This window comes from Crocodylus siamensis, chromosome 6 (genome assembly GCF_052110815.1).
Source record: "Crocodylus siamensis isolate JL-2025a chromosome 6, ASM5211081v1, whole genome shotgun sequence".
Classification (NCBI taxonomy): domain Eukaryota; kingdom Metazoa; phylum Chordata; order Crocodylia; family Crocodylidae; genus Crocodylus; species Crocodylus siamensis.
This window is the reverse complement of record NC_143400.1, coordinates 43,789,834-43,809,453: the sequence shown is the minus strand read 5'-3', so window position 1 is coordinate 43,809,453 and position 19,620 is coordinate 43,789,834. Positions and strand designations below refer to the sequence as shown.

Genomic DNA, 19,620 nt, shown 5'->3' with positions numbered 1-19,620 from the left:
TATGGACCCCGAAACTGGGGGTGGGGACCCCATATATGGAGGCGGAGACCTCGTGTGGGAGGGGAGGGGCCCCCCAAAAGGGGCGGGGCCAGGGACCCCGAAGCTGAGGGGAGGGGGCACACCCCACATAAGGGGGCGTGGCCCCATGTTCGGGAGAGGGGTCCCCAAAAAGGGGGTGGAGCGGGGGGTGGGTGCCGGGGGGTCCCCTTTGTCCTGCCCGCGGCCGCGGCGCGGGGGGGGGGGACTACGTTTCCCATCGTGCCCCGCGCCCCGCCCCGCGCTCCCCCGCGGGGGAGGGAGCCGGTGCCATTGTGCTGGCAGCCGCCGCGGGTGCGGAGCGGAGCGGAGCGGGCGCGGCCGCGTGTAAATCAATGGGGAAGCCCCGGCGGCCGCATCGATCCGGGGCGGCCTGAGCTGGGAGCCCCCGGGCGGCCCCGCCCGGCCCAGCCCGGCCCGGCCCCGCCGTTCCCCCGCCGCGTAAGTGCCATCGATTTCCTATCGCCGCGGCGGGCGGGCGGCGGGCGGGGGAAGGGACGGGGCCAGGGAGGAGGGGATGGAGGGTTGGAGACAGGGCGCGGGGAGCGAGCGAGCGGGGGGAGATCGAGACAGGGGGATGGAGGGATCGGGATGCAGGGGTGGAGAGAGGGAGAGAGCGGGAGACGGGGATGATGGAGGAATGGAGACAGCAGGGGGATGAAGAGGGAGAGGGGAGATGAAGGGGTGAAGACAGCTCAAAAGGAGAGGGGGAGAGAAACAGGAGGGGAGATGGAGGCAGCGCAAAGGGAGAGAATGCCAGGGAGAGAAACAAGGGGAAATGGAGAGAGGGGGGATGGAGGCAGCGTGAAGGAGGAGAGCGGGGGAGATGGAAGGAGAGGGGAGATGGAGGGATGGAGACAGCGGGGATAGGAGAAGAGGGGAGGGAGGGATGGAGGCAGCAGGCAGAACCGGGGCTGGCAGGGAAGATAGAGGGATGGAGACAGGGCGAAGGGAGCGCTGGGGAGGGAGGAGAGGATGGCAGGGGGCAGAGGGGAGATGAAGGGATGGAGACAGCTGGAGGAATGGGGAAGGGGGAGACAGGGAGGTGCAGGGATGGAGACTAGGGTTGATGGAGCGATGGAGACAGAGGAATAGCAAATGGAGGGGAGAGGGACCGGGGATGGGGAAGACAGAGGGATAGGGATGGAGACAAGGAGGCGCAGCAGGGGGAGGTGGAGAGAGGGAGCAAGGCAGTGGGGATGCAGGCGAGGGGCAGCTGAGCGGGGGAGCGCGGCAGAGGGGGAGACAGAGGGAGAAGGAGCCGGAGAAGAGGTAGCAGCAGCAGCAGCAGTGCAGGAGCAGAGGAGGAGGGAGGGAGGGAGGGGGCGGGGAGAGAGGGGGATTGGGGATGAGCAAGTAGTGCTGGGATGGAGGGAGGGGATGATGAAGGGAGGGGATGGACGGGGGCTGTGAGGGTGGGTGGTTGATTATGGCTGGATGGAGCTATGGGAATGGATGGATAGATGGAAGGATGAATGGATGGAAGGAGGGAGGGAGGTTATAAGGGATGGATAATGGGTGGATGGAGGGAGGGATGTGGGCTGTGGGGATGGCTGGATGGATGAAGCTCTGAGGACAGATGAATAAAGCTATTGAAATGGATGGATGAGAGCAATGAGGATGTCCAGCTGGATGGATGCATGGGTCCTACAGGGATGGCTGAGTGGGTGATGAGGTTGGAGCTGATAGATACCATCTGACAGTCACCATAGCGGGTGGGTGTGTGGAAGGGCCAAACTGGGTGCCTGGGGTGTCTCTGTGCTGGCCTCCTCTCCAGCCGTGGGGGCTGCAGCTCAGCGGGGGGGGGGGGAGCTGACATGGGAGGAGGGCAAAGGGATGTGTGCCCCTCCTCTGGGCAGGGACCAGATAGAAGGATGGAGAGAACAAGGCAGGTGGGGAAGGAGGGATGGAGGTAGAGGCCCACCAGTGCTACCTCTCTGTCACCTCCAGCACTCATTTCCTCACTTCCAGGCAGAGAACAGGGGCCAGGAGCCTGGACACCTGGATCCCATCCCCCTCCAGGAGGGGGGCGAGGTAGGAGGGGGTCCAGGAGCCCAGACACCTGGGTCCCAGGGCATTTCTCTGTCTGTCCAGAAGGGAGTGCCAGGCTGCAAGCAGTGTTGTGTGATTCTGTGCATTGTGGTTTGACCTGTCGGGTTGTGTAAGAGCCACAGTGTGTTTGTGATGTAAGAGAGGCGGGTGGAGGAGGGGACACACATGCACGCTGCACCCCGCCAGCTTCACACTCATTGTGCTGCGCAAGGCCTATGCAACCATGCAGTACCCCCCTGTGACACAACACACCTGTCTTGACACCAAACAAGGAACACAATTGTATGCAAGTCATGGCCACACAACCACACACCGGTCATGGTGACACACAGCCATACACACCTCATGGCTACATTCAACCGCATGCAAGTCCTAGAATGCAACTCATGGTCATACAACTACACACATCATGGTTACAGTCACACACTTTATGGCTACACACAACGACACACTAATCATGGCCATGCAACCACAGGCAATCATGGTTACATGCCCTTCACACAACCAAACAATCAAGAACTCCTGGCCAAGCACAACCACATGCTAGTCTGGCCACACGGCCACACCTAACTTATAGTCCTGCATAATTGCACTGTTTACACATAACTCATGGCTAACACAACTACACGCAATTCACAGTCATACACATTTCACACAACTGCACACACCACATGGCCACACAACCACACACAAGTCATTGTCTTACACACTTCACACAGCCACACACCTCCACTCATGGCCATATAACCACATGGAACTAACAAGTCATGGCCATGCACAATCATATACCCTAGTCATGGCCATACAACCACATGCAATTCATGATCACACCTTGACACACAACAGTTGCAAACAGTTCACACACACCTTATGGCTACACAACCACGTGCAATTCACAGTCACACACTTCACACAACCACACACCATGCGGCTATACAGAACCACACAAAAGGTATGGCTACACGCAATATACAGTCAGACACACACACTTCATATAACCACACAACTCATGGGCACACACCATCCATGATCATATCTTCCTGCACAACTTATAACTACACACAACTGCAAACATACAAGTTATGCCTGCACAACCACACCCAATTCATGATCACACATGCTTCACATAATCGCATAAGTCATGGCTATACAACAGCACAAAATTTATGGTCACACTTTCAAACACAGCCACACACAACTTATCTCCATGCACAACTGCAAACAGTCCAAACACACCTTGTGTCTACACAACCATAGTCACACATGGTTCACACAGCTACACACACCACATGGCCACACAGCCATACACAACCTCTTAGTTGTATGTATACAGGCTCCCATGTATACACACAAAGACAACACAGTCTGCACAACACTCTGCGGTCAACAACACACACCCTGGGATGTATGTGTGCCCCAACCTATGGAGAGAGGATGCAGAATTGACTGCACATCTTTCTGGGGGTTGTACACACTCCTTGATGAGCTAAACTGCTACACAACCACACAGCTACACATTCCTAACACACAGCCACTGTATACACAGACTCACACACTAGCACATTCTGACATACAAGGACACCCCCAACACTACACACAGACACACCCCAACACCCCATAAGCATTACGCAAAGCCAGCAACACACTCACCATCAACACTGCACAAACACCCCCTCACTCATCAACTTTACAAACACACACCAACACTGACCCACACCCACCAACACTACACATGCTGACACAATCACCCCAACACTACACAGCCACCAACACTCATGTACGCCCACCACCCTCACCACCACACAGTCACACCCAATACTACATACACACACACCAAAGCTCGTACACCCACTGTCACCACAGACACAAATCACACCCACCAACACTACACACTCAACGCTCATGTACACTCATTATTATGCATACTGACACAATCACACCCAACACTACAAGCACTCACCAATACTCATGAACACCCACCACCACTACACACTTGACAATCACACCCACCAATACTACATACACTCAATGCTCGTGTACACCTAACTACTACACATACTGACACAATCACATCCAACACTACATACACTCACCAACATTCATGTACACCCACCACTACTACCCCCCCCCACACACACTAGCACAATCACATCCACCAACACAATGCATACACAGCAACACTATACCCCCCATCACACACACAACTACACTTGATCTGAGCCTTCAAAAGGCTGAGAAGCAATACACACACACTACCCCATATTCCCAACACTCAACTATGCCCCCAGCATGCCCCACTACCAACACACAACACCCCCAACCAACACTACACACTTCCTGTAGCAACACACATCCACTCTGACACTAACACCCCTCCCTCCTGACAGTACCCTTGGATTTGCCCTGGTCCTGTGGTGAATCCTCATGTGCATATGCAAACGAATGGGTGGACCTCCCCACAAGCCCCTCCTCCCTCTCTACCCTGTCATGGCCCAGAAATTCAGGGTGCACTGGCAGATGCAAATGATATGCAAATGAGGACCCTTGTGCATTATGGGAAAGGAGTCACTGCAGGGCCCCCCTAGTGCCCCCTACTGGGGTAGAAGTAGTCACAACCCCCCCCATAGCCCCTTCCCCCAGCTCCCCTCCTCCACTTGAGCCTGTGTGAGTCTCCTAATAAATATGCAGCTCAAGCTAATTATGCCGCCTGCTGCTTAATGAGGCCATTTGCATCTCCGGGCTGCTCTGCAGAGGGGGTGGGGGAGGGGCAGCCCCTCCCCACTCCCTATCCTGGTGGGAGCCCCCCTCCCCCCAGCTGGGCTGGCTCAGAGGCCCAGCCTTATTTGCAATGCAAATTTTCCCATGTGTTGGGGGGGTGGAGGGTGATCTGCAATGTAAATGAGCCCAGGCCTTGTCAGCTCCCAGCAGCCTGTGCTTCCTGAGAGGCAGGGGAGACTCTCAGCTCCCAGCAGCCTCTGCTTCCTGAGAGGCAGGGGAGACTCTGCTTCCTCCCCCAAGGCCCCTGTCAGCCAGGGGCTGGATCTGGGGTGGCCCTGGGTAGGCCCCCGGTCTCCCCCCTGCCATTAACTCTCCCCACTCCTCACCCTCCACAGGGTCTCGGCTCCCACGCTGAGATGATCCCTCCGTGCTCCTCCCGCCTCCATTGCCATGGACACCCCCTCTAACTCGGCCTCCTCCTCTTCCTCTACCCCCGGCATTGGCCCACCCGGCCACGGGCAGGATGCCCGGCCCCCTCAGGACCCCACCACCAAAGAACCCCCCCTCCCAGATGCCCCCACCTCCCCGCCTCTCCCCGCCGAGCCCCTGAGGCCTAGTCCTGCTGGCCTCCCAGCAGCCATTTTGTCTGCCCCACTACTCCCAACAGGCTTCGGCACAGCGGTGCCAAGCCCCTCCCTTGCAACACCCCTTGGAGATGCTGCCGAAGAGGGGAGAGATGCTGATGCTGATGAGGAGGAAGATGAGGAAGACAGAGGCAGAACGGCCTATCTGCTCTTCTCCCCTGACGGCTCGGCCTACGTCTTTGCAGACAGCCACATTCTCTTACCAAAGGGCTACCCCGGCGCCACGGCAACCCTGCCGGTGACCACTCTCCACGTCCAACATGGCGGCTCCAACCAAGGCTTTATGTCTCTTGACCAAATGTCCCAGAATACCTCAGCGCCGGGCGAGCAGCTCCCACCCGGCGCCTTCCGCAGCTACCGACTAGCCGGGGCCTCTGCTCCCACCACCCCTGCCAAAAACTTTCCCACCGAACCCAAAGATGCCGCTGCCGATGTGGAGGGGGAATCCAAAGCTGGGCCTGATGGAGAACCAACACGGCCTTCCATGTGGCTGTGCCTGGTTTGCCGCCTCTCGTTCCGCCGGGGCTGTTCATTGGCGATCCATGCCCGCTCAGCCCATGGGGCACAGCTGAGCCCCTGGGAGCGCCGGGCCCTGTCGCGAGGGGCCCCTGCTGCATTCCAGGGCACCACCCTCGGCTTCCTTGAACCAAATATCACCACCGGCGGTGCGGACCTCAGCGCAGGAATGTTTTCTGGATGGGTGAATGTAAAGGAGGAGGAGGAGGAGGAAGAAAGCGGGCCCCCTGGAGGACACAAGCCACCCCATGCCAAAGATTCGAGGGCTGGAGGCGCAGCCTGGGCTGTTGGGGGGGAGGAAGAGGAGACCCATGAAGAGGAGGAGGAGGAGGAGGAGGCTGAAGGTCAGAAGGAAGATAAGGATGGACTGAGGCCTCTCCTAGACCAAAGTTCCTATGGCCAAAGCCCAGCCAGGTACACGGACGTCCTCAAAGAGCCACCGCTGGGGACAGCCAACAAGGTCAACGTTGGGTTGGCCAACAGTGAGGTAAATGATGAGTTCAGTGGCATTGCCAGCGCTGGGTTGGCCAACGAAGGTTTGGCCAATGAAGGCACCAACATTGGGCTGGCCAATGAAGATGCCAGCATTGGGCTGGCCAATGAAGACACCAGTGTCGGGTTAGGCAGTGATAGGGCCAACCCCAATGCTGGCACAGTTGCCATTGGCTTTGGGGATGATTACACTGCCCTGGCCTACCCCGGCCTGGCCCTGTCCAGTCAGATGTCATTGCTCCATTCTCGCAACTCTTGCAAGACCCTCAAGTGTCCCAAGTGCAACTGGCATTACAAGTATCAGCAGACCTTGGATGTTCACATGAAGGAGAAACACCCAGAGAGCAACAGCCACTGCGCCTATTGCAGCGCTGGTGGCCCCCACCCACGGCTTGCCCGAGGCGAGAGCTACAACTGTGGCTACAAGCCCTACCGTTGCGAGGCCTGCAATTATTCCACCACCACCAAGGGAAACCTCAGCATCCACATGCAGTCTGACAAGCACCTCGCCAACCTCCAGGGCTACCAGGCCAACGTTGGGGGTGGGGCCCAGGTGGGGCCCCCGCCCACCCCGCCTGCCCCTGTCCCACCCACCCTGGATGAGAAGGAGGCCAAGGGCAAGAGCTCCTGGCAGTGCAAAGTCTGTAGCTATGAGACCAGCATCTCCCGCAACTTGCGCATCCACATGACCTCGGAGAAGCATATGCAGAACGTCCTGCTGCTCCACCAAGGGCTGCCCCTGGCTCTGCCTGGGCTTTTGGGGCAGCCCGGGGGGGGTGGGGGGGGGAGCAAACAGAATGAGCTCTTCCAGTTCTATGGGACCCAGGCACTGGGCCAGCCCCATCCTCATCATGGCCACCTCCACCAAGGAGCCCCTGGCGCTGCCTCAGGACTGCGCGGTGACCCACCACTGGAGGCCTCTCACCTGCTACTGAATGGCTTCCAGACGCTTGGCCCAGCCGGGAGGAAGGGGCCTGTGTCAGCACCGGGTAAGGGGCTGCCTCATGCCCAGTTTTTCCTTCTCTTTCCCTCCTTCCCCATCAGCCCCTGGCTTTCCTGGCTGCTGGTCAACATTGGGTTGGCCAATGGAGGAAGGTCAACCTTGGATTGGTCAACAGAGGAATCCCAATGTTGGGCTGGCCAACTGTAGGGTTCTTCACTGGCTCCCTCCTGGTTCCACCCCTTCTCCCTCCCATCTGATGCCCCACAATGCCCTTCCCTTCCCCACAGCTCCTCCTCTTCCCCACCCTCCACTGTATCCCAGGATTCCCCCATCTGCTTCCCATTCCAGGGTGGCTGAATCCCAGAGATTTGAGAGGCTGAGATTGGAGGGTGATGACACCAAAGGGATGGGGGACACTAGAGAGGCTGGACCCCATGCTATGGGGGGACTGGGAATGAGGCGGGGAGGGGGAATTGGATCCCAGGCTGTGGGGGGACTGGAAATGGGACAGTTTTTATTGCACCAAGTGGAACAAGCATCTTTCCTTCTCTCTGTTACTTCCCTGCCCCAATTTTCTACCTTCCCTTCCTTCCTCCATCTGTTTTTTGTTCTTCTCCTTTGCCCCTTTCTCCTTCCTTTTTTCCACCTTCTACTGCCACTTCTCTAATTTTATTTGGCCTCATCCCTTTTCTGTTTCCTCTCTTCTCTTCCTCCTTTCTTTCCCTTTTTCCTGCCATCATTCTCCCATTCTTCTCTTCTGCTTTTCTTTCTCTATCACTCCATCTTTTTCTGTCTTGTTTCCCATTTCTTTCTTATACCCCATCTCTCTGCCTGTCCTGACTCCTGCTGGCTCTGCTCTCCTCTTACATTCCTTCTTTCATTCTTGGTCTCTGCCCTCTTCTTTATTCCACCTCTCCCCAACTCTCCTCTCATTCCCTCTATTTCTTCCTTTTCCTTCTCTTTCTGCTTTCCCTCTCTTCTTTGCTATATTCCTTCTCTCTCTCCTTGTGCCCAATTTTCTGATTCCCTCTCTTTCCTCCTCTTGACTTGCCCCTTTGTCTTTTTTCTCTTCTTTGTTTTATTCCATCTTTCTCTATTCCTGTCTTCTCATTCCCTCTTTCTTCCTCTTTTTCTGTCTTCTCGTTTCCTTTTCTTTTTCCTTCTCTTCTCCCTTTTCTTTCCTTTACATTCCTTCTTCCCCTCATTCTCTCTCCCCTTCTTCTTCTTGTGCTTTTTTCGTTCATCTTGGTCTGTCTTTCTTTTTCTCCTTTCCTCTTCATTCCCTCTATTCATCCATATTATTTCATCTTTTTTCTTGTATCTTCACTTTCTCCTCCTCTCCTCCTTTTTCCCTTTTGCTCTTTTCTTTCCTTCTCTCATTGCCTCTATTTCTCCCTCCTGTCATTCTCCTTGGGTCTTCTTCCTCTTTTTTTCCTTCATCTTATTTCCCCTCTATCTTTCTCTCTTATTTTCTCCCGATTCCCTCTATTTGTATCTCTTCTTTCTTTTCTTATGGTCTTCTTTCTTGTCCCTTCACTTTCTCATCCTCTCCTCCTTTGTTTTCAATTCCTGCCTTTCTCTAATATTTTTCCATTTTCAATCCTTTCTTTGTTATTCCCTCCATCTCCTTCCTTGTTTATCAATCTCTCTTCTTTCCATTTCCTCTCATTCTTCCTTCTTGTTCCTACTCTTTCCCATTCCCTCTTAACTTCTTTTTTCTTATTCATTTTCTTCTGTCTTTTCTCTCCTGTTTCTTTCTTGGTCCCTTTTTCTCACTATTTTCTCTTTCCTTTCCTATTTCCTCCTTCTTTCTTCCTCTCTCGTCTTTTTCACTCCTTTTGTTTTCTTTTCTTGCTTTTTCCCTCTTTCTCTTGTTCTCCTCCTTTCTCATTACCTTTTCTTTTCTTCCTCTGATTGTCTTCTCTTCCCTTCCAATTATCTCCCTCATCCTTCCTTCTTGTTCCTTTTCTTCTTTCTTTCTCTTCTTTTCCCATTTTCTTTCCCTTTCCTTTCTTTTTCATTCCATCCTCTTTTGTCTCTCACTCCTTTTTTTCTTCCTTGTCCCCTCTTTTGTCTCTCCTCCTCTCCTTCTCTCATTCCTTGTCTTTCTCCCTTTTCTCATTTTCACCATGTTTTCTCCTTGTTCCTTCCCTCCTCATTCTCTCATTTCTTTTTATTCCTTCCCTACTTTCTCTTCCTCACTCTCTCTCTCTCTCCTCCTGTTTCTTATTTCTTCTCTTCGCATTTTCTCCCTCATCATTCCTATTCCTTTTCTTCTGTCTCTCTGTTCTGTTCCATCACTTTCCCCCTCTTCTCCCTCATTCTCTCTCTGCTCCATTCTGGGATCTCCCTTTCCCTGACCCTTCAGGCCCAGTGCCTCCCACCCCGACCTCTGCCCCCACCCCCACACCAGGCCCGGCCCCAGCCCCCTCCTCAGGGGCCTGGGCCCGGCGCTTCGGGTGCCTGGTGTGTGGGCGCTTTGGGGCAGACAGCGTGGAGGAGCTGCTGGGCCACGCCACGGCCCCTCGCCGCCTGCCCGAGGCCGAGTGGAAGGAGGTGGCTGGAGACCTCCACCGCTGCCGCCTCTGCGCCTATGGCACCCAGCTCAAGGCCAACTTCCAGCTGCACCTCAAAACTGACAAGCATGCCCACAAGTACCAGCTGGCCGCCCACCTACGTGAAGGGGGTGGGGCCGGGGTGGAGCCCCCCCCCAGCCCGACCCCTGGACCCGGCCCCACGCCCCCAGCCCCACCGCCACTGCACCTGCGCTGCAACCTCTGCGACTATGAGACCAACGGCAAGGACAAGATGCGGCTGCACGTGCGCGGGGCCGGGCACCAGGAGGCCGAGCGCGGGTACCAGGTGCCCGGGGGTGGGGCCAGGGTCCTGGAGAAGGGGAAGAGCCAGGGGAGGGGGGGGAGCCACAAGGGAATAGGGTAAGGCAGGAGGAGCAGGTGCCTTGGAGGTGGGGACAGGGGGCACCAGGTGCCCAGGTGTGGGACCAGGGACAGGGTAAGGGATAAGGGGAGGGATGGACCCACAGTGGAGGGTGGTGGGAGGAGATTGAGGGATGGATACTAGGTACCCAGGAACAGGGCCAGAGGGAGGCGCCAGGGGCAGGGGTGAAGCCAAAAAGGGGAGGTGGCAGAAACAGGTCAGGGCCAGGGGGAGTGGGTAGGTAGGGCCTAGATGAGGAGGAGGGGGAGAAGCCAGGGGAGAGGCAGAGTCACCAGGCAGGGAGCGGGACACAAGGCAGGAGTGCAGCTGGCCACGTGAAGGGGAGGGGGTGGAGCTACCCAGCAGGAGAGCCCAGGTACAAGGGGTCTGGGGCAGGACTGTACAGGAACAAGGTGCCCTGGACATGGTCATGCCAAAGGGGTAATGCCCAAGAGCATGGAGCTAAGTGCTGGGTAACCGTGGGCACAAGGGGAAAAGATGGAGGCAAGGGCAGCAGTGGAGATGGAGGTGGGGGTGTGGCTGGCAGGGAAGGCATAAAGACAGGGTGCCAGGGGGTGGGGCTACCCAGAGGGGGTGGAGCCAAGGAGAAGGCGGAAGGAGAAATCAAGGGTAGGTGGGAGGGAGTCTGGGGCGGGAAAGCACGGGTGCAAGGTACCAGGGGGTGGGAGAAGGGGGCAAGCCCTAATGCCAGCATCTCTCCCCCCTCCTTCTTTCCCCCCCGCCAGTTCCTGCTAGAGCTGGAGGCCGCAGCACCAGGCCCTGACCCCCCGCGCTTCCACTGCGGGCTCTGTGAGGCTTCCGCACCCTCCCGCCTTGCCCTCCTGCGCCACCTCCGCTCCCCCCGGCACCGCCAGGCCTTGGCCCAGCGCCGGCCCCCCGACGATGGCCTCCAGGCCCATGTGCACCTAGCCCCAGCCCCACTGCACCCCACCGGTATGGGCTTCAGGAGAGGGCAGGGGGCTGTGGGTCAGGAGTGAGGGGCACTGTTCCCCACCCCCTCCCACCATTGCCGTGAGACACATTCAAGCGCAAAGCGGCAGTGGGAAATAATAGATTATGACAGGCGCTGGGGCCTGTTGCCTGGCAACCAGCATGGAGAACAAGGGAGTGAAAAAATGCAGGGGAAAAGAGAGATTATCCCTCCTCCTTTCCGCCTCTCTGAGTGCCTGCAGATGGGGGAGTCCTGGGACCCTCTCCAACCCTGGCCTGGAGGCTGTGGGTCAGGAGTGAGGAACATCAGTGGGGCAGGGGGTAGGGGTCTCTTCCCCACCCCCCCAGCTCCCTCCTTCATGTCTGCAGGGAAGGACCCAACCTCAGAGCCACCACCCACCGAGAAGGAGGTGCCTGGCAAGGCCCTGCCCCCTGGTGAGTGACTCTGCCTCCATCCCCCATCCAGGACACCAGGGTGCCACCACCTGGCTGTTTCTCCTGTCACAATCAGGGAGGGGGCCCTCATGCCCTCTCCCCCCGGATGCCTAGGTTCCCCTGCCCCCTATATCAGAGCCCTGCTGCCCTGGCACCGGGCTCAGATCCTAATTACCCCTCCCCCCTCCCCCAGGAGTGGAGGAGGCGGAGCCCCAGCGTCTGGCGGGCGGGGAGACCTCCAGTACGGTGAGCGCCCGGTTGGGGGTGGGGCAAGGGTGGGAAGGGGTGGGGCTGACCTGAGGTGATCCCACCCCAATGGGAAATGGGGAGTGGGTTGGCCTGGCACTTCCAGGAGCCAAGGGGGCTGGGTCCCACCACAGACGCCTGGGTTCACTTTCTCTACCACACACTGGACCCCTGGTTTCCTCCCCCATATCCTGCCTCAGACTCCTGGGTCCCATTCCCCACCTCAGATACCAAAGTCCCCTTCCCCTCCCTGCCCTCCACCACCTGGGTTCCTGCCATCTCCCTGGATGTCTGGGTTTCTCCCTGCTGGTCTGACCCCCCTCCCCCCTTGCTGCCCAGGTGTTTTGCTGCCCCTTCTGCAGCTTCGTGAGCGCAGCAGGTGAGGTAGTGCGGGTCCATGCCACTGAGCAGCATGGGCTGCAGCCCACCTACCGCTGCCCACTGTGTCAAGAGCAGCTGCCTGGGCGCCCAGGGCTGCGCCTCCACCTTGGCCACACCCACAGCGTCGTGCCCGAGTGCATGGAGCGACTCCTACTGGTGGTGAGAGCTCCCAGCTTGGTGCCCTGCACTGCAGTGCCCGGCAGGGCCATGAGGCCCATCACAGCACCTCCTGGCACGGGCCTAGGAGGGTGTCACGACCCTACCCCACGGCCTCTTCTTCCTCCCCCACAGGCTGTCACAGTTGAGCCGACCTTTGCCACCAAGGTCCTGCCTGCCCCAGCGCCTGTCCCTGAGCCGCAAGCTGCCCCTGCCCCTGAAGGAGAACCCAGCCCTGGAGGTGAGTTACCCCATTGGGGGATGGCACAGGGATGTGGGGTAGGGGTGTGGCTGGGATCCCCTGCATCCCATCACTCCCAAATCCCGCACTAGAGGGGTCAGGCATAGCTGGGATTCCTCATAGCACAGCACCCCCTAGTGTTTACCTGGGGGATGGAGAGAGACTGGGACCTCCACCATCACCCAGAGCCAGCTGTGGGGTAGAGCACAGCTGGGATTCCTCACAGTACAGTGCCCCCTAGCACCAGCCTAGGGGACCCCTACCATCCCAGCACTCCCCCACATCCCTGTCCTGATGCCATCCTCTCTCCCGGCAGTGCCACCCACTGGAGACCCTACCCTCACGGCTCCTCCACTGTCCGCCCCATCCCCACCGTCTCCTGCTGCCGACTTGCCCTCCCAGCCCCGCCCAGCTTCTCCCAGCCCCCCAAGGCCTGATGACAGTGAGGAGGAAGCGGCTGGGGTGCCCATCCCCACTGAGGAGGCACCAGTGGTGCTGCCACGGGCCCCTGAGGCCACCTCGGACCCACGTCACCCTCTGTCCTACCGCAAAGCCACCAACTTCGCACTGGACAAGTTCCTGGACCCAGCCCGGCCCTTCAAGTGCACTGTGTGCAAGGAGTCCTTCACCCAAAAGAACATCCTCTTGGTCCACTATAACTCCGTGTCCCACCTGCACAAGATGAAGAAAGCCTCAGTGGAGCCTGGCACTCCTGGGGGGCCTAGAGGTGAGCCCGGCCCGCCTGGTGCCCCCCAGCCAGCATCGGATAAGCCCTACAAGTGTGCCACCTGCCGGGTGTCCTACAACCAGAGCTCCACCCTGGAGATCCACATGCGCTCCGTGCTGCACCAGACCCGCTCCCGTGTGGCCAAAGCCGAGGCGGCTGGGAGGGCCGAGGTGGGAGAGTCCGAGGGGCCCCTGGAGCCGCCAGCCGAGGCAGAAGCCCCCAAGGTGGCAGAGGCAGTGCCAGTGCCCTTTGCGGCGCCCCTCTTCTCACCCCCGCTGCTGCCACCTTTCCCTGTGGTGCCGGAGTCCCTCCTTAAATTGCAGCAACAGCAGCTCCTTCTGCCCTTCTACCTTCACGACCTTAAGGGAGCACCCAAGCTAGCCTTGGCTGCCACTCCCGCCCTCACCCTGCCAGCTCCAGCCCCGCCCCTGCTGCTGGGCCCCACCCCCAAGGAAGATCTGCCCCCAGTGCCCGGTCCAGTCAAGCAGGAAGCAGCGGCTGATGAGGATGCCAATGGAGAAGATGCCAATGGGGCTGCCAAGGCCTTGCTAGAGAACTTTGGCTTTGAGCTGGTCATCCAATACAACGAGGGCAAGCATGGCACAGGGGTGGGGCCAGGAGGGGCAGGGCCACCAGCAGCAGCAGTGGCACCCCCAGTGACAGCCCCAGCACCGCAGCCACCAGCTGAGAGGCTGCGGTGTGGGACCTGTGGGAAGCTCTTCTCCAACATGCTCATCCTCAAGACCCATGAGGAGCATGTCCACCGGCGCTTCCTGCCTTTTGAGGCCCTGAGCCGGTATGCTGCCCAGTTCCGCAAGAGCTACGACAGCCTGTACTCACCTGCTGAGGGCCCAGCACCCACCGAGGCTCCGCCCCCTGCCACTGCCACCCCCTTGGACTTCCCGCCACTCTGCCCGCCTTTCCTGATGCAGCCCATGGTGGTGCCACCAGCTGGGCCCAGCCCCGAGGTGGCTCCAACATGGGGCCTGGCTGAGGGGCGGTGGGTGCGGGGAGAAGAAGAAGAGGCCATGGCAGGGGCAGATGGGGCCCGTGGAACTGCCTCCAGCCGCCGTTTCTCCCGCACTAAATTCACTGAGTTCCAGTCCCAGGCCCTGCAGAGCTTCTTTGAGTCGAGCGCCTACCCCAAGGATGGCGAGGTGGAGCGTCTCTCAGCCCTCTTGGGCTTGGCCAACCGGGTTATCGTGGTGTGGTTCCAGAACGCCCGGCAGAAGGCTCGCAAGAGTGCAGCCGAGGCTGGGGTGGGAGCCGGAGCAGGAGCTGGGGGCCAACCCAGCTGCAAGAAATGTGGGGCTGCCTTCCGGTGCATCTTTGAGCTGGTGAAGCACCTCAAGAAGTGCTATGACAACCAGCCCCCAGTGGGCACCAATGAAGATGAGGAAGATGCTGGTGAGGAAGAGCAAGATGAACCTGAAGCAGAAGAAGAGCCTGAGCCACCACTCGGGGAGGAGGAGGAGGAGGAGGAGGAAGAGGAAGAGCGGGATCTGCCAGCGGGCACCGGAAATGCTAAGGAAGATGGGCCAGCTGGGAACGATGCCCCCGAGCCGGCAGTTGAAGATTCCCCAGCACTTCCCAGCACCCATGGCTCCACCCTCCCCAAGCCACCAACACCGCTGCCTTTTGGGGATGGTTCCCGTGGCCCCGGCGGGCCCCTCAAGAGGAAGCATGAAGACGGAAGCCTGTCACCGGGCACAGGGAGCAGCGGGGAAGGGGAGTCCCCCCGGGACAAGCGTCTCCGCACCACCATCCTGCCCGAGCAGCTAGAGATCCTTTACCGCTGGTACCTGCAGGACTCCAACCCCCACCCGCAAGATGCTGGACTGCATCTCTGAGGAGGTGGGGCTCAAGAAACGTGTTGTCCAGGTCTGGTTCCAGAACACCCGGGCCCGGGAGCGCAAAGGCCAGTTCCGCTGTAGCCCAGTTGCCACCAGCCCAGCCATCAAACCCACGCCGGTGAAGTTCAGCCCCACCCCCAGTGCTGGGACCCCTGGTCTTGGCTTGGGGGCCCTCCCCACAGCCCAGCTTCCTCCACCACCATTGAAGGGGGAGCCAGAGGAGCCCGAAGCCTGCAGCCCATCCGGTGGGGAGCTGAGTGACTCCTCCTCCTCCTCCTTGTCATCCTTGGGTGACCCAGAGTCACCAGGTGGACGGGGGCGGGCACTGGATGGAGGCACTGGGGCTGGGCCCGAGGCTCTGGGCCAACGCCGGTACCGGACCCAGATGTCTAGTTTGCAGCTGAAGATCATGAAGGCCTGCTATGAGGCCTACCGCACACCCACCATGCAGGAGTGTGAGATCTTGGGGGATGAGATTGGCTTGCCCAGGAGGGTTGTCCAGGTTTGGTTCCAGAATGCCCGAGCTAAGGAAAAGAAGGCCAAAGCGGCTACCGGGGAGGTGGGGGGCAGCACTGATGGGCTGGCTGAGCCGCGGGCAGCCTGCACCGTCTGCGACGTCAAGTATGACTTCTACGTGTCTTGCCGGGGACACCTCTTCTCGCGGGGGCACTTGGCCCAGCTCAAGGAGGCTGTGGCAGCCCAGCTGAAGAGTGAGAGCAAGGGCTTTGAGGGGCCCGCACCCCCTGCCCCCACGCCAGCACCCTTCACCCCAGGTGAGTGGCCAAACAAGGACTGGTAAGTGGCAGTGCCCATAAGGAATCTAGAGGGAGCATCACTGCCCACGGGGGACAGGTTCAGGGCCCTGCTTCCCTGGTCTTCTCACCCCACCCCTATCCCTCCCCCATGCCTCTGTCTCCTGCACCCCACCACACAGTGTCCTCCCCATCCTGCTTTTCCCTTCCCTCCCAGCATTTCCCAGGCATCTCCACACACTTCCTGCTTCCTGACCCCCTCCAACCTGTCACTTCCTGTCTCCCATGTCCCTCCCTCTCAGACTACCCAGTTCACACCTGCCTTTGCGTGCCCCCACCACTCTGCTGGCGGGGGAGGGGGGGGTCTCATGGTGGGGTGGCTGGGAGGCTCATGGCCCCATTGAGTTGACTCCATCTTTTCTCCCCACCCCCAAGCAGGGTCCCCCACAGCTACGGCTGCCCTCTCGTCCTCTTCTGCTGCCCCCCCGGGCTCCACGCTGCCAGGACGGTCCTTACCTCAGCACCTAACACCTGAAGAGCCCCAGCTCAGCCCTGCCGCAGACACAGCTCCAGCAGCCTCCGGGGAGGCCAACGTCAAAGTCAAGGCAGGACTTGCTGAAGGAACTCACCCCAACATTGTACCCGACGGGACTGGCCCAGATGCCCCTACTCCTGGAGCACCTGTGGCCATGGTGCCACTGCTGGGAGTCTCTGGTGCTGCTGCGCCTGACCCTGCCTCACCGGCTGTGGCTCTCAAAGCCCTCAAGGGGCTGAAGCCAGCGGTCCCAGCACTCCTGGGAGCCCAGTTCCTCCCATTCCCAGTGCCAGCAGGTGGGACAACCCCGGCCTCACTCTTTGGTGGCCAGCTGCCTGGCGCCTACTTCCAGCAGCTTTACGGCATGAAGAAGGGGCTCTTCCCAGTGAACCCAGTCGTACCTCAGACTCTCATCGGCCTCCTGCCCCCCAGCCTCCTCTCAGCTCCTGAGCCCCCTGGTGTCTCTACGGTGGATGTGGCCCACCGGTACCTTTGCCACCAGTGCAAGGCAGCTTTCGACGGTGAGGAGGCGGCCGCCGCCCACCAGGCGGCCTTCTGCTTCCTGGGTCGCCCGGCCCCTGCCCCGCTCCGCCTCTCGGTGTGCACCTACCACTGTCTGGCGTGCGAGGTGCTGGTAAGTGGGCGCGAGGCGCTGGGTGCCCACCTGCGCTCCAGCGCGCACCGCCGCAAGGCGGGCATGGCTGGGGGAAGTCCCCCTGGCCCCCCGCCACCGCCCACCTCGGTATTTGCCAAAGAGGAAGCAAAATTACCTCACTCGGACCCCAGCCCGAAAAGGAACTCTACCTCGACCACACTTCTAGCTTTATGAACAGGATGATGGACCCCCTCCCCCTTCCTCCCCCCTGCACTGGAGAGGGGAGGGGGGCAACTGGGAACTCCCTGCCCCCCCTTGCCCTGGGATAATGCTCACTGCCAGCTCCCCCAACTCTTCCCCTTTCCCAGAGCACCCAAAGGCACCCACAGGTGAGGCTCCCAGACATGGGGGTGGGCGACACCTTTCCTCTGTATCCTGGCCCCCTTACCCCACCCCATACCAACCACGCCAGGGAAGGGCTCTGCGTTGGCTCGCTTGACTTGTATGTGGCTTCCTCACATGCCCGTGACACATGCCCACCCCCACCCTGGAGTCTTCCGCCCCTTCCATGTTTAATCCAGCTGCAGCTGCATCCCCTGGGCTCTCTGTCACTGTCCACATGGCCTTCTGGGTCATGGATATCCCCTCCCACACTAACCTTCCCATGGCCCTGGCCAGCCTCCACTCCACTCCACCCCACTCACCTACCCTCTCGTGGTCACACCTCAGCCCTAGCCTGTGTCCCTCCTCCTGTGCCCAGTGCACCCCACCAATCTACCTCCCCCACCCCTGTTATTGCCTGCCCTCTCACCCACGCCCTGTACTGTGCTACCAACTGAGCAAGGCCAAAAAAAGAAACAGAACACAAGGAAAGAACCACAAACAAGGGAGAGGAGCCTTCCCCTCACCTTTCCCCTCCCAACCCCAGCATGCTTTGCCAGCCCCTGTGCCACCCTGTATAGAACTCATGGGGTTGTTGGATGGACAGACAGACCCATGGATGGACAGTGGTTCAGAGAACAACCAAACAGGGGAAGGCATAGGAGTGTCTGCTGTGCCCCAGCCTCCTTCCCCAGCCCCTCCCCCCACCCATCTCTTTCCTCATTGCCAGTGGCTCCTTCGAAAACCAACAAAAAATAACCAACAACCACCTCGCTTTATACCCCCGTTGACCTCCTGCCATGGTGCCGAGGGGAGGAATGGGACAACTGAGACTTCTCTTCAATGGCTTTAACTAAACACCCCCCCGAGTATCTCCTCGTCCTCCTCCCTCACCCCACAGCCCATGTGGCAGCCACCCATTCCTCATGCCCGCCAAAACTGAACCAGAAGAAGACCACAGAAAGGAAAGCTAATAAAACTGTCTCTGAAATCCAAAGCTCTTTGAAATAAACCCAACTGCAACCAAAAAAAAAAAAAAAAAAAGCAACACAGAAGGAAAGAGAAAAAAGAAAAAGAACAAAAAAAAAAAAAAAGGCAACATGAACACTCACAAGAGATGACTAAAAAACCAACAAAGAAACAGCATAAACCAACAAAAAAGCAATGAAAACCAACAGAAAGCCCAACAGGGAATCAATAGAACCCAACAGAAAATCCACCAAAACCCAACATAAAGCAACAGGAAAACCAAGAGAATCCAACAGGAAACCCAACAAAATGCCAACTGAACCCAACAGAGAGCCCACAGGAAATGCAACAGAACTCAACAGGAAACCCAACAGACACCCCCCCACTGCAACAGAAAAACCAACAGAAACACCAACGGAAAAAAACCTGACAAAAAAAAACAAAAAACAACTAAAAAGCCCCACAAAAGAAACTAACCATGAACTGGAAGAACTAGAAAAAGTAAAAAAAAAAGAAAAAGAAAACAAAAACTTGAAGGACTGTGAAAAATGTCAAACAAGGGGGATTCTTTTCCTACCCGCTCCCACTGACATTTTTATTTCCCTTTTCTCGTTGGTTTTTAATGACATTATTTTTGGGGATCCTCTCATCATCACTGATGATGTCTCCCAATGTTCTCCCCCTACCTCCCCAAAGACAGGAAAAAGGATTAATTTATATGATGGAAAGTGGATCTGACCCCTCTCCCCACCCTTGACACTGCTGGGGCAGGGGAGGAAATGCAGAAATAACCAAACAAACTATGAACTGGGCTGGGGAACTCAATAAAACTTGGGATTTCCTTCCCCCTGCCCAGGTTTCAGCCCCACCTTCCCAAAACCCCCACATCCTTTGAAACCCCCCCGGGACTGACAGACTTTTGTTTGTTGTGTATTTAAAGAAAGAGAAAGTAAAACACAAAAAAGAGGGGGGGGAAAGAAAAAAGTTCCAAAAAAAGGAAATAAAATGGTATTTAAAAAATGATAATAATTATAAGGAGAATAAGAATAAAGATTGACAT

The 19,620-nt window shown here is 58.1% G+C and overlaps 1 protein-coding gene across 1 annotated transcript; it reads left to right on the top strand.

Moving 5' to 3' along the window:
- The first annotated feature begins 263 nt into the window (after nucleotides 1-263).
- ZFHX2 (zinc finger homeobox 2) lies at nucleotides 264-18,696 on the top strand. The gene is given in 11 exon segments (XM_090056027.1): nucleotides 264-477; nucleotides 5,202-7,447; nucleotides 9,770-10,263; nucleotides 11,085-11,292; nucleotides 11,659-11,724; nucleotides 11,918-11,970; nucleotides 12,310-12,510; nucleotides 12,643-12,748; nucleotides 13,065-15,292; nucleotides 15,294-16,101; nucleotides 16,519-18,696. Coding segments are annotated over 10 exon segments (7,281 nt in total). The 5' UTR covers nucleotides 264-477; nucleotides 5,202-5,256; the 3' UTR covers nucleotides 17,445-18,696.
- The last annotated feature ends 924 nt before the right edge of the window (nucleotides 18,697-19,620 follow it).